General features: G+C 37.5%; 1 protein-coding gene and 1 long non-coding RNA gene across 21 annotated transcripts; one reads left to right on the forward strand and one right to left on the reverse strand.

Annotated features, from left to right (window-relative positions):
- Positions 1-775: 775 nt before the first annotated feature.
- On the forward strand, positions 776-1,685 carry LOC113333911. Its single transcript, XM_026580278.1, has 2 exons — positions 776-1,362; positions 1,464-1,685. Exons 1-2 carry the CDS (start codon positions 825-827, stop codon positions 1,493-1,495), a joined length of 570 nt encoding a protein of 189 aa, XP_026436063.1. The 5' UTR covers positions 776-824; the 3' UTR covers positions 1,496-1,685.
- A 1,432-nt stretch (positions 1,686-3,117) lies between these two features.
- On the reverse strand, positions 3,118-9,596 carry LOC113307080. Of its 20 annotated transcripts, XR_003339055.1 has the most exons (11): positions 9,433-9,596; positions 9,094-9,237; positions 8,671-8,725; positions 8,452-8,574; positions 8,172-8,219; positions 7,454-7,639; positions 5,678-7,338; positions 5,253-5,481; positions 4,656-5,082; positions 4,409-4,484; positions 3,634-4,041 (listed from the first exon to the last, which is right to left on the reverse strand). It is a non-coding gene; the product is annotated as an uncharacterized LOC113307080 (long non-coding RNA). The 20 variants fall into 20 exon arrangements; XR_003339030.1 differs by adding an exon at positions 3,118-3,421 and having other exon boundaries at positions 3,590-5,082; XR_003339057.1 differs by having other exon boundaries at positions 3,634-5,082; positions 5,678-7,103; positions 7,245-7,327.
- Between the last annotated feature and the right edge of the window lie 3,630 nt (positions 9,597-13,226).

Below are 13,226 nucleotides of genomic sequence, written 5' to 3' on the forward strand. Positions count from 1 at the left end.
TACTTTTTGTTTTGTTCTTTCTCTAGGTGAGGTGTGCAGCCCATGTTCTTGCTCTTGTCATAAAAGATGCAGTAAGGATCTTTAATGTATCAGTTAGAAGAATAAGGTCAGTTGTAAAATACGTTCTTAGTTCTCCTTCTAGGCACGAAAAATTTAAACAATGTGCTTCTCTAGCAAAGGTAGATTGTAAGAAATATCTGATTTTAGATGTGTATACTAGATGGAATAGCACTTACTTGATGCTGTCACAGATTGATAAGGACTTTCAACAGAGGTTTATCTTTGAGCAAGAAAAAGAATCTGTTTTACCTACTGATGCTGATATTGAAGAAGCTATAGCTAGTAATGTTGTCATAGAAGACGTGTTTGAGGATATGGAAGAAGAGGAAGAGGTTGAGGAGTTGGATCCAACAAGCAAGAACAAGGCAAAGCAGAATAAGAAGAAAAAGATTCCTCGTCAACATGCTCCTTATCAAGAAGATTGGAAATATGCTAGAGGTCTTGTGAAGTGTCTAAAGGTATTCTTCGATGCTACTGTCAACTTTTCTGCATCTATACAATTCACTACTCATATGTTCTTATGGAAATTGTTACTCATCAATGAACAATTAGTAGAATTTAGAAACAATGTAGCATCAGATCCTTTTATTGCTCGTATGTCTCGTCTAATGTGTGCTAAGTACCATAAGTATTGGGGTGTGTATGAATCAATGAATTCTGTAATGTTTATTGCTCATCTATTAGATCCAAGAGAGAAACAAAAAGGTTTGGAATTTACTCTTAATTGTTTGTATGAGAATAATACATGGGAGGTTCAAAGAGTTATGAGAAAGGTGAAATTAGAATTTGAGGAACTCTTTGAAGATTATAAGTCCTTGTATTCAGTTCATGAGGAGGGGTCAAGTAGTGATGCTCATACTGTTGCTTATCCAGTTAGTGTGCAATCTGTTGGTCTGTTTGCTAGAATTCAATCAAGGAGGAAACAACATTGGGACACCCCAAGTTGTGTTGAAGAGGCAAGAACAACTGAGCTCGACAGGTATTTGACAGATGTGATTGAAGGTGGAATGCGTGAAATAGGTCAACCTGACCATTTTGACATATTGGCTTGGTGGCAGGCTAATGCAAGCAGGTATAAGATACTTTCATACATGGCAAGAGATATATTAGCCATGCTTGTGTCTTCAGTGGCCTCTGAATCAGCTTTTAGCACCGGGAAGCGCGTGCTGACTCCATGGAGAGCTTCTATGTCTACAAGGACAGTCGAAGCATTGCTATGTACACAAAGCTTTCTTCAAAAGCCCATTGCTCTTGATCTTCTATGTGACTATATACCTAATGATGCTGTTGAAGATGAGGCAGGTAATATATTAGGTTTTCTTCTATTTAATAGAACTTACTTTTCAAGTTTTCTTGTATTGCTTGCTTACTTTCTTGTTTTACTTTTTTGTTCCATGTTGCAGCCATATGGGATTCTCTGCTAAAAGAAGCTTGATGTAAACTCCGTGTCAGTGCAGCCAGTGCCATTGTTCGAGAAGTCCCCCCATCCTTTGCAAGGATTTCTTTTCATTTCTTGTCGCAGACTTATGGAAATGTTGTTTTTAGTACTATGTTTTAATGTTGAACTTTGAACTTAAAGTGTGATACACTTATTCTGTGATGTTTTAAACCTTTGTTATTTTGAACTTTGTAATGTTGAACTTAGTCTTAGACTCTTAGGTTGTTACTTTACTGTCATACATACTATATTACTGTGTGTTTCAAAATTCAGGTAAAAAACCGGTACCGGAGTGGAACCGAACCGGTCTTACCGGGACAGGTACAAGTCCAGGTACAGGTACAGGTCCTCAAATTGAAGAACCGGTCAACTCCGTGTACAGGTACCGGTTCCAACAGAAAACCGGACTGTACCGACTCATGTGCAGCTCTAATAATAATGCATACTCCCTCCCATTTTTCTTAATTTTTGTTAAGTAAGTAGAGGCGAATCTAAAAAGAAAACACAAAATTGGTTAAAAAGACCAAAATCAACAATTCCTGGGTGAAAAGGACATTTAGATTTTGATACTGTTTAAATGGACAAAAATGTAAAAATAGTCAGGATTTAAAGAGGTTTCATCCTACCCATTTTCAAATACTTTTTCTTATTTTTAATTTTCATCAGGATGCATCCAGTTTCATCCTTGTTATTTTTTAAGTTTAAGTCAGGATGAATCCAGTTTCATCCTTGTTATTTTTTTTGTGTCCATTTCACTCATACAAATTTTTACTCGTCCATTTGAACCATGTTTTAAATATATTTGGACAAATGATCCATTTTCCGAAAAGAAAAAGTTCTTTCTTCTTCCCTTCCATTTTTTTTAATTTCTTGCACTGCTAGATCTCATGAAAGAATAATAACTAGTCAGTCGACAGCAAACACATGAAGTTTTCGTTCTCCTTGTCCGTCAGCCACTCACTTTGGTCACCCGCGCATTCTAATGTCAACTCCAGTTGAAGACAATAGCTATCATGAGCTGTTGCGGAGACAAACTGGCTGGTTACTCCAGTTAGTTTTTTATTCGCTCTCTCTTAATAGTACTTAGTTAATAACCGTACTTCTACTCAGGAGACTAATGCCTGAAGTGGAAGCCTGCTACGCTCTTTTTTTATCTGTATAATAATATGACCGTCCAAATGTGCACGGCTCTTAAACCCCTGCTAACTGTCCAGAGTAAGTTCAAGGCTTTTTCTTATGCCTATTACTTGAATTATTAATACTAGACTTTGTGCCCGTGTTCTGTTCGGGCATTTTTGTTCTTTTAGCCATATCTTTTATTAGGTGTCTTGGGGTTTCGTCCCGTCCCATCACGATATATTTTTGATTAGGTGTGGCTCGGCTTCGGCTTCGCCTCGCCCCATCCCGATGCATTTGATTTGGTAAAGCTCGGCTTCGCCCAAGTCCCCATTTCTTGTAATCTTATTAAAGTTGCTAGAACTCTGAAATTCACGTTGTGTCTTGAAGCAAAGAGAGTATAATCATTCTTAAGAAATTATGTGTTTTGATTAGTTAGGAGTCAACTATTCTTCATATGCACTTTCCCATTTGACAACAAACTGAACACTGGCCTCGCTAAGCTACTTCTGAGATATCCTACTCATCATGTTGTTGAACTGCCGTTAAAAATATAAACAATTATAATATGAAGAAGCATATAAAAATGACATTTAAGAAAACATTGAGACGATGAAAAGCACCATCATAATGCACTTATACTCTGTCTCTTCAACTGAGAAAGGAAGTGGTTCAATAGAGAACGTGAAATTATCCGGTAGCTTGATTGAGTGGTTTTACACTGCAAAGTTCTCTAAATGATAGTGCCATTGCAAAATCGAATGCTTTGGCAACTGGTACTGCCCCTGAATCCCCCACTTGTGTATACTGAAAATTGATAGAAAAGAATTGTAAAAGCAAATATGTTGTGGTAACTACATGAGATAAGATTATGAAGGTCCGACTCTGCTTCTCATTAAGAACAAAAGGGCACCACAATCTAGTATACTTGGAAACTACAATGTGCTTTCTAAGTTGAACAGATACATTCAGTACCTACGTATGATACATAACATGCACCGCAACAAATATGAAGGAAATTGTACGACAAAACCAAGAAGGTGTGCTTTGTCACAAACTCTGTATACAAAAAAATAGATATAACTAAATGTCATATAACAGAAAAATAAGAAAAATAAGCTCACATTTAGAACATGAACTAAAACATAATGTGTATACAAAAAATAAAAACAATAGATATATATTTGAGTTAGATAAAACCGATTCTCCGCTTGTGTTAACCTCTTTCAACAATAATGTTTTTTAGGATTCATGATTGTTGGGTCATGAACATGTAACAGCTACACCGAGAAGGCTAGCGCCATATGTTGGTGTTGATTTATACATAGTTTCTCATAGTTCCCATTCTTGATGCTGCATAATGCTTAAGCTTTATTATAGACCTCATCGTTCCTTTGTATCGCCCTTTACTGCTGTCGATAGGCGTCCTGAAAAATTGAATATATCTACTACTTTCCAGTTCACCAAATATATATGGACAATGAAACGAATGACTGCCACATCAATTACTTTTGGAAGCTAGCCGAGCAGCAATATGAACTGGAAAGGCATTAGTTTTCCCAGCTAGAATTGGGTTAGAATTAACACGTCTAACTAGATATAAGGATTTGGGAAAGGAACCGTAGACGTACAAATGCTAACCAAGTTCATATATGAGCAGCAATTTCTCCATTTATAGCATGAAAAGAGTTCAATAACTATTCCTTTTTCTGTCCTATAAAACAGTTAATAGTGATTCACAGTTTGCATAAGTAACAGGACATCATCAACCTAACCAATGTAAAATACACATACCTTAGTTATACCCTTAACTTGAAGGTATTGCGCAATTCTTTGGCTTCCACATCATGAGACTTAAAATTTGGAGGGCCTGATATTCAGTTTTTGTTGATTTCAGCTAGCTTGAGAACTTTCTTAAGCATTTACACAAAAATATTCTTAAACAAATTTCCAGATTTAATATACTGCCAAGTTTATTAGCTGAACGACAGAAGCTAAACATACACACAATCAATGAAGAAGAAAATTGGTAACAACTTACTATAAAGATTTGATAGTAGTTCATCTACAATATCTGGTACAGAGAGAAAATTGGGAGGCACGGGTAGTTTTTGTAGAATGTACCACTCCTAAGGAAATTATCCTTTTGCATCAAGCTTTTGTTTTTTCTTTTATCCCCGCGGGAATTCCTTTTAGGATTTCCAGAACCTTGCAGTAAAGAATGCCACATTAACTGTTTAGGGTTCTATTAAAAGTTGCAAACAAAAGAAAGACTATTCAAACAAATTCATTATGTACAAATTGAATGTAGTCTAAGCAAATAATATAGAGTAAAGAATAAAAACTATTGAAGAGACGCTTTAGACAGTATATAAGCACAAAACCTATATTTTCTGCCTTGTAGACTTGTTGTCCATGTTTTCAGGGATCTTATGAAGTGGAATATGCCCAGGTCCTTCATTCATCACCTATGAGCACATAAACAATAATACTTGGCTTAACCAAACATTTTCCATAGACATGCTATGGTACATAAGGGTGCTTTTGACAGAGAAAAAAACTAATGAACAAAAAGGAAAATAGGAAGAAACCGTGAAGCATATGATCACTTGACTTGCAAAATCAGAATGTAGTTTACCTGTACGTCCTTCTCCCACGCTCGAAGTGGTAACTCTTCTTGTGTCAAAAGCTCAGCAAATTGAGCGGTGTCATTAGCATCATAAATTGATCCAGGCCTCAGTCCATCACCTATTGATAAAGCCACCTCAATATTGATTACGGATGTCGAGGATATCATCCCAGTGCTCATAAGCGAAATTCTCCCTGTAATAAGCCAAGCACCATTTTGGTGTGACGAAAAATCGTACCTGATGAAAAAAAAAAGTTGCTTAATCTATGCGCCTCACTTCTTTGTACTGTTTATAGACTCAGAGAATCAAAGAGACACAAACAAAAGGGTTAGGGTTCGGTTCGCAAACAGAAAAATCCAAAATAAAACGAAATAAAAACAACTATAACAAAACAAATAACAAACAACTAAATATTCTTCATCCATCATCTTACCTTGAATACCTGTAATCCCTAAGAATGCATCTAGACTTCAAGTTTGATAGCGCCACAAAGTTCATCCTTCAACCTTGATCAAGTCTAACTAATTTCTACTTGATCCAGTTTTGTTCATCTCAACTGCACATGGAACATAAATTAGGGTTTACGTAAAGGGTTGCCGTGGTTGTAGAACATAAATTAGGGTTTACGTAATTACTGTTCCAAAATTTGTAAAAGAACCCACTACCAACAATCAAAAAAAGTTTTAAAAATAAAGGATAACGACGATGAATTAAACATAGAGAAGTAGAACAGGGAGAGGTACATAATGGAAAGCCTTAAGCTTCTGGAAAGTTTATGGTTTCTGGATTGTAGGATTGTTCTCTGGATTGGAAGCATATCATTAGTTGTTTGAAGTCTGGACGATCTCTGGATTTAGCTTTTGTTGATAAGGTAACCGAGGATCATTACAACATGAATTCTGACCAAGTAATAACAGGCTAGGTTCACATAATCTATGACACTTTGCCATCCATCACCAACAACAACCCATGCAAGTGAGTTTTAACGTACCGAATCAATAAAAAGTGAGTTTCAAAGTATTGGATCATAGTATCTGGACAGAGCCGGGGCCTATGGCACACACCAGAATCCATTGCCCCATTGTTGTAGCTTCTATGGTAGCAACACCAACAACAGCTTTGCAACTACCCATTGCCCCATTGAATGTATAAGTAATTCTGAAATCGAAATTCAATTGAAATTGATAGGGAAAAAAATAGAGAAATATTTGAACCTGGAATTTTTTTTCTCGATTGATTTCTTCATCTGGTTGCAAATCAATCTCAACCAAACTCTTATCATCATCCAAGAACTCTCAAACCCCCATCTACGATTAACCCACTCTCATTCTTACCGATTTAGACTCATTCTCAGTAGCTCTTCCCAAAACCAAACCCCAGATTACAATAGAAATCCTTAGATTAAAACCTAATAAAATCATCAAAATCTTGAGCTACAGTATCAAGATCAAAGCAAAGAGGATAGTAAAAAATCAAATTCATACCTGGTTAAGAGTTATCGTTTGTGTACCTGTTGAGATCGAAAGAGATCGGGGTTGAATTCAATTTACCTGTTGATTCGAAATAGAACCCAATCCTCCTCGAAACAACTACTTGAGATTGACGCAAGGTTAGAGATTAGGGCTAGGTTGTTGAAATCAAAAGATTTACCCAAGGTTAAAGATTCAGTGAAGGAGGCGAAGAATTTTTTCGAAATCAAAAGACAGAGTTGAGGAAACGAAGAGTTATGTTTTTTCTTTTTTCTTAGAGTTTGGTATGTGTTTTTTTGGTTTTATGTGTTGTGGGACCAGCACATATCACCTTGCTGGTCATTCCCACCACCCATACGCTTTTTTTTAGTTGTGTTTCATTCTCATACCCTGCAAAAGATAAAGTCTCCAGTAGAATAAAAACTCGAATTAAGAAGTATAAAAGCTTACCCGACATTAGTTTCAATCTCTCACAACAATTCAAAATACTTATGATCAACAATAGCACAACAATTCAAAAAAAATACTTACCTGGCTGGTGATGAAGAGACACCGCTTTGCATCCTAAAGCACAGGAGACTCATTCCATGTATTGTACCCACGATTAGATGTCCCTGCAACCGTACTGAAAATTCAGAATCACGTTATATTAGTTTTTTCAGATATGATTATCAGCAAGGAATGCTAACAGAAAAAATAGTTAAAAAGATCTTGCAAAATTTAATTGCTTTAGTGTTTACCTTCTTTTCGTTGCAACAGAAGCTCCAATTCTTCACAAACGTTTAAGCACAACAACGAACCAAGGACAACCAGAACAGCCCCAGATTTGTGGTTGTTAACTGCCATCTTCATCCCCTCAACATTGAACCCATTTGGTGTATATGAAATAGATAGACTGAAATCATATAATGGAACCCCGGTTTCACCTACATTGTCATGGATTTAGATCTAATAACTATAATTAAGCCAAATTTGTAATATTGAACAACCAACTGACAAAAGAAACTAAACACCTGTGAAATAGAAAGAACAAAAGCATTACCATTATCAACCCTAACTTTCAAAATCAAATCGCTCTTAATTTACAAAAAATCAGCCGTAACTTATATCAACCGTTAATTAATTATCGCAATATATATTCGGAAACTATAGCGCAAAGGGGTATTTTAAAAGCAAAAGGAGATAGCATATCTAATCAATCATAGGTTCACATGACACAAACATGGCATTCAACATGAGAAAATCAAAAATTAAAACAAAACCTTTGCAAGAGAAGTGTAAAGGAAATGTATTAGGAAAGAAGCTATACAGGATAAACTGACCAAAGGGTTCACATCAAAGGCACACAACACGCACAATCGCAATCTAGAATGTTCACAATAAGGGTCCTATGGACAGTAAATTCAATAGAAATTACAAAATAAAATAAAATAATGAAGCAAGAGATTTTCAACGTACCACCGATATTGAAGAGAACCCCTCCAGTTTGCAGGTAGACGACCTTTTCTACATAAGAATTAGATGTAGAATTAAAGTCCATATATACACAATTATGCAAACACATAACGTTGTTCAAACTATAAAGAACCGCAACTGTTTGATTTCACATTATCATTTCAGTTCTGAAAGTACCATTATTCCAATTGTTTAGCAGCCAGCTTGCAGGGGACAAATCTAATATACCCATGCACTTACTTACTGGAACAATAAGATAAATTGATTCATCTGGGATTCTTACCATCAATCTCCAGCGTATTACCAACCGAATTTGCTACACCTTAGTTTTAAGCATCAAGCCCGTTGGTGCTTTTGAATCCTTGGTCATGAGCTGAAATGATTTGCACTCCTTGCTCCTTAGGACCTAGAAAATAAAAAAACAACAAACTCTAGATTTAGTATCAGTGAAAAAAAAATGGAGTCTATGTAAAACTCATGGTTCTACGACAGAATTAATTACCTCATGGTTCTACGACAAATCAAATCAGAACACCCATTCTTCAGTCTCCCATCACCTGTAAAATCAAAACAAAAATAAATCATTAGCAAATAAATCAAAGAAACTTGTATGGGTGACGCGAATCACTAAACACCGATCCTACTTAATCAAGCAATTAAAACACCAACAGAATCCTACTTGAAAACAACTAGAACAGGTATAAAAAAAATTGAAGCAAAGTAATTTAATTCATTATTTCTCCCGGATAATACATCAAAAAGCAAAAAATTAACATCAATCATAGGTTCAATCGTACAATAATTACAGCAAGAGAAGCAACACTAATGGGAGAAAACCAAAACCCTAACCCTAGATTTTTTTATGCCTGTTTTTTTCGATCGATTTGAAATCAGAAATTGAAGGAGGAGATTCTTTTTTTATTACCTTGATCAAAACTTGTTGATGAAGATCGAGGAAGGAATTTCAGGGCTGGGAATGAATCAGATCAATTTTTGTTTTTTGTTTAGCTTCCCCTGTTAACTGAGAAGGCGCTTCCCCTAAATCACGTTAGAACTGATAAGCCTTCACCTACAAAATCAAAACACATCTAAATCAAACCTTCTAATATGATTTCAAGGTAAAAAAGAGAAGAAAAAAAATCAACAGAAAATCATGGGAAAACGGAGAATCAAAACAGAGGGGGAGAGGTGGAAGTGAAAATGACATAATCACACAATTAGAGTGATTATTACAAAAACCCTAGATTGTAATCAGAAAAATTACCTGCAGTAGTCTTCCTTCTCAAAAAGAACTTGAAAAATAAGGAACGGAAAAGAAAAGAGACGCGATGGAGAAAGATTTTTTTTTTTGCGGTGGATAGGGGAGAATAGAGGAGAAGAAGGAAGAAGACTGAAGAAGAATTTTTTTTAGTTTTTTTTTCTCTCAATTTTTTTTCGTTTTCTTTTTTCGGGATAAATAAAGAAATTTTTTTATTTTGTGAATTCTTTATTTTGTGAAGAAAACCTTGTTTTTCTCTTCTTCGAGGAAAAGTGAAACGGAGCAATTCTGTGAGAGGGTGACGGTCACCCTTCAACGTGGAGTCTAAGGAGCTTAGGATTTTAAAGGAGTAAGATGCCTATTACTTGAATTGTTATGGGCAACACAATTAATATACACTAGCTTCGGATTACAAAGCTAACAAAATTGAGCTCAGTCTTAACTATAAGTTCGCTGAGTTTGATGAATTCAGTTTTCAAGTCCTCTTACCGCGTTCGAGCCCTGATCACTTGTAAGCTAAAAATAATAATTATGTGTATTATTTTGCGTATAGATTAAATCATACACTTGTGAACACATAAATCTCGAAGCCATCCACGTGTTCACAAACAATATTCGCATACATTATAATTCTGAAATTGTACGTCGTATATGTAAAGGGGATGATTATATCGATTCATCGACTCTAAGCCTTCGGGCTTGTCATTGTCTAGTCGAATATTATCATAAATAATGTTCGTATAAAGGGGTAAACAGAGAATCAAATATAAATGTAAAGCACATGACGTTCAATGCTGAATGTAAAGTGCTGAAATTTAAATGAGACAAAGATTTACGTGGTTCGGCACTAAGGCCTACATCCGCGGGGCTGGTGTTTCACTATGTATTGAATGATTACAAAGATAGTCGAATGACTTTAGAGTATACATAGGTCTGCGGAAGTAGGGGGATCACTTACTCTTCCTATTTCTCTCTCCTATATTTGCTCTGGATTGGTCGACCCCTTCTCTCTTAGTGGAGAGGGGTACTTATAGGGAAGGAACGTGGGTCCTACTTTTGAGGTGTCGGTGTAACCTTATCTTCTTGTGCTTTGTGCCCATTAGCAGAGGTCTTCGGCATATGCTGCGGTCTAAGCTTGAATACGAAGGGTTATCCTCGCTTCTTCCACGAGCTGATTGACACGTGTATATCTCTTTGGTATTTAATGCGGGTAGATGGATGTCTGCTCGTGTCAGACAAGTGTCTCTTAGTATGGTCACATATGCATCAGTTAAACTCTCTCTCAACCGTTGATCTGGGATCTTCTTCGGGATTGGATATACTAACACCCAAGGGGTATTATCTGGTGCTTCTCTAAGCCATCATACCTCTGTGATCCTCTGTCCCTGACCATCAGATCTGCTGACCGGTGACATTTTCTGATGAGATGCTTGTTATCATATTTTGATATCTCGTTTTGCATGCCTTCCACGTGTCTCTTCCTGTACACGTGGTGGATGATGAAAGGTGTACATACAATTTGCCCCTCTTCTTCTGACTTGGGCGTATTTTGCAATTTAGAAGAAGAAAGGTCGCCATACACGTTTATCTCTCCTGAAATAACTTCCCCTATAAATACGGGCACGTTTCCCACTTTGCATTAACTTTCCCCATAACTGCTCCTTGGTACGAGAGACATTTATTGTCTTCTCTATCTTTATAAATACGAAAGAGAATGTGAAAAAAAAAACTTTTATCCTCTTCTTGTCAGTGTTCATCCTCTTCTTGTCAGTGTTCATCCTTTCTTTGTTTTTTATTCTTGTTCTTTAGTCATTTATTATCGTCGTTCTTGTGAGGAAGATAACAGCATTCAATTTTCTGTCTCTTTCGCTCTCGACTGCTGTTGCCCCTGTATCACAGATAACTAGCTTTTGATATCTCCGATCCTTCTATCTTCGACTGTGGTTGGTGCTTGTCGTCCTCTTCTATACAGGTATGGGGTTTTTCATTAGCTGCTCATCATTGATTTATCTATTTATCTACCCGTTTGTTTCCTGCTGCTGTATTCTTGGCTTTGTGATGAAGAACACACATGTCGAAGCATATATGCTTGCCCCTGTTCTTTGTTACAAAGTATGTGAGTCTCTATCTAAGTATTATCCCTGGAGTCTGATGGGGTATTTCTGTTTATTTTTAGTTCTTAGGGTTTTTAATGTTTATCCGGATGAACCATCAATTATGGTTTTTTTGATCTTTAGTGATCTCCTCGTATTCTTCTCTAAACTGTTTTTTCTGTGTTTCCTTGTAGATATGTCTGATCGTTCGTGGGCTCCTTACCAAACCCCGCCGTCTAGTCCGCCAAGATCCCCTCCGCGTCGAGATTTTGACAGATCTCCAATTGGGGAAGGTTCTTATAAGTCTTCGCAATCAGATCCTCGGGGTCATGAGGTTTCATCTTCCTCTGGTGCGAAGGCTTTGCCTACTAAGAAAGGGGATTTTCCGAAGGGTCCTTCTGGGTCTAGGTATGCTGTTAACCGCGCCCCTTCTCGTCCTCGTGAAGATTCTAGGAGTACGCAGGCTCCTCCTCGTGATGACTCTAGGAGTACGCGGGCTCCTCCTCCTCGTAATGAAACATTGGATGTTCCGCCCCTTCGTTCAATGGCTCCTCCTTCAGTGCCTCCGCAGAAATCTTTGCCGCCTCCTCCAACGGTTTCTTTCAAAGGGAAGTACTCCAAGGGTACTATGTCGAGAGCTGATCCGTCTAAAAATCTTCATTCTAAAAGGAAAGCTTCGCAATTGAGTCCTACTTCAGATTCCGCAGACGAAGAAGAAACTGCCCCCGTGATACGCAGCGTTTCAGTTGGTAAGAAGAAGGTCACTTTCAAGCATATTGATCTTGAGATGTTCAAGGAAAAACATGAGCTTCAAGCTTTTGAGGTTCGCTTCTATGCCCCTGACGATGATATCACTTACGAGCTCCTTGCTAAGTATCAGTTTGATGAGTTTCATCTATTGACTACGGTTGGAGCCTTCGAGGCGGGTCTCATGTTGCCCCTACATAAGTCGGGTGACTCCTTTTATTATGACGTGCTGGCTAGTCGCGAAGGCTCTTCCACAAACACTCATAATCGTTCTGTGTCACAACTGTCTGGGAATTATCTTCGTGCACTGAAGGAATGTTACCTGCGGAGCAAGGGAGAGACTATGATGACCTTTTATGTTTCAAATCCTGCTGAGAGAGAGTGGTACACTCCTCAGAATTTTAATATTTCCTTTGAGGATTATGTCAACAGTAGAAACCGTAAGCCGTGGAGTGTTAGTCTTCATAACATTGCTGCTCCTCGTGGTGAAATTCGTCTTTTGAGTGAGGTGAGTGATGCCAAGCTGAAGTATGTTTCTGGTACTGAGGGATCTGCTAAACGGAAACTCTTTCCTGCTCGTGAAAGGATTAAGCGTGATCATGATTATGAATGGCATGCTACTGTTATTGAGATAGTTGGTCCTTGGGCTTATGGTTGGATTCCTGGTCCGCGCGGTTGGCGTCCTTCTGATGACAGCAAGCCTCGTGAAAATCCTCCTGCTCGTTATGGAAATTTCTGTCTTTGGCGTCCGAATTTCGCGGGCATGAATTTTCCTTACGCTCTTGATGTCGTTGATGGAGATGAGGAGGAGGGTTCTGGTGCTACCCATCCACCGAATAGTGTTGTTGCTGCCAAGGTATAGTTTCTTCTTATACTCTCTATTCTATTTGCCCCTTTTTCCTTGCTTGAAATAATTTTCATTTTTGAAGTGAGGGAAAAAATGAGCCTTTGTTGGGATGT

The sequence above is a fragment of the Papaver somniferum genome, chromosome 1, assembly GCF_003573695.1.
Source record: "Papaver somniferum cultivar HN1 chromosome 1, ASM357369v1, whole genome shotgun sequence".
NCBI lineage: Eukaryota > Viridiplantae > Streptophyta > Magnoliopsida > Ranunculales > Papaveraceae > Papaver > Papaver somniferum.

Bases quoted from the DNA above. Each gene is read 5' to 3' on its own strand.
- LOC113333911 (XM_026580278.1), top strand. From the start codon at position 825: ATGAGAAAGGTGAAATTAGAATTTGAGGAACTCTTTGAAGATTATAAG. The intron at 1,363-1,463 runs GTAATATATTAG...TCCATGTTGCAG, and splicing joins TGCTGTTGAAGATGAGGCAG to CCATATGGGATTCTCTGCTA.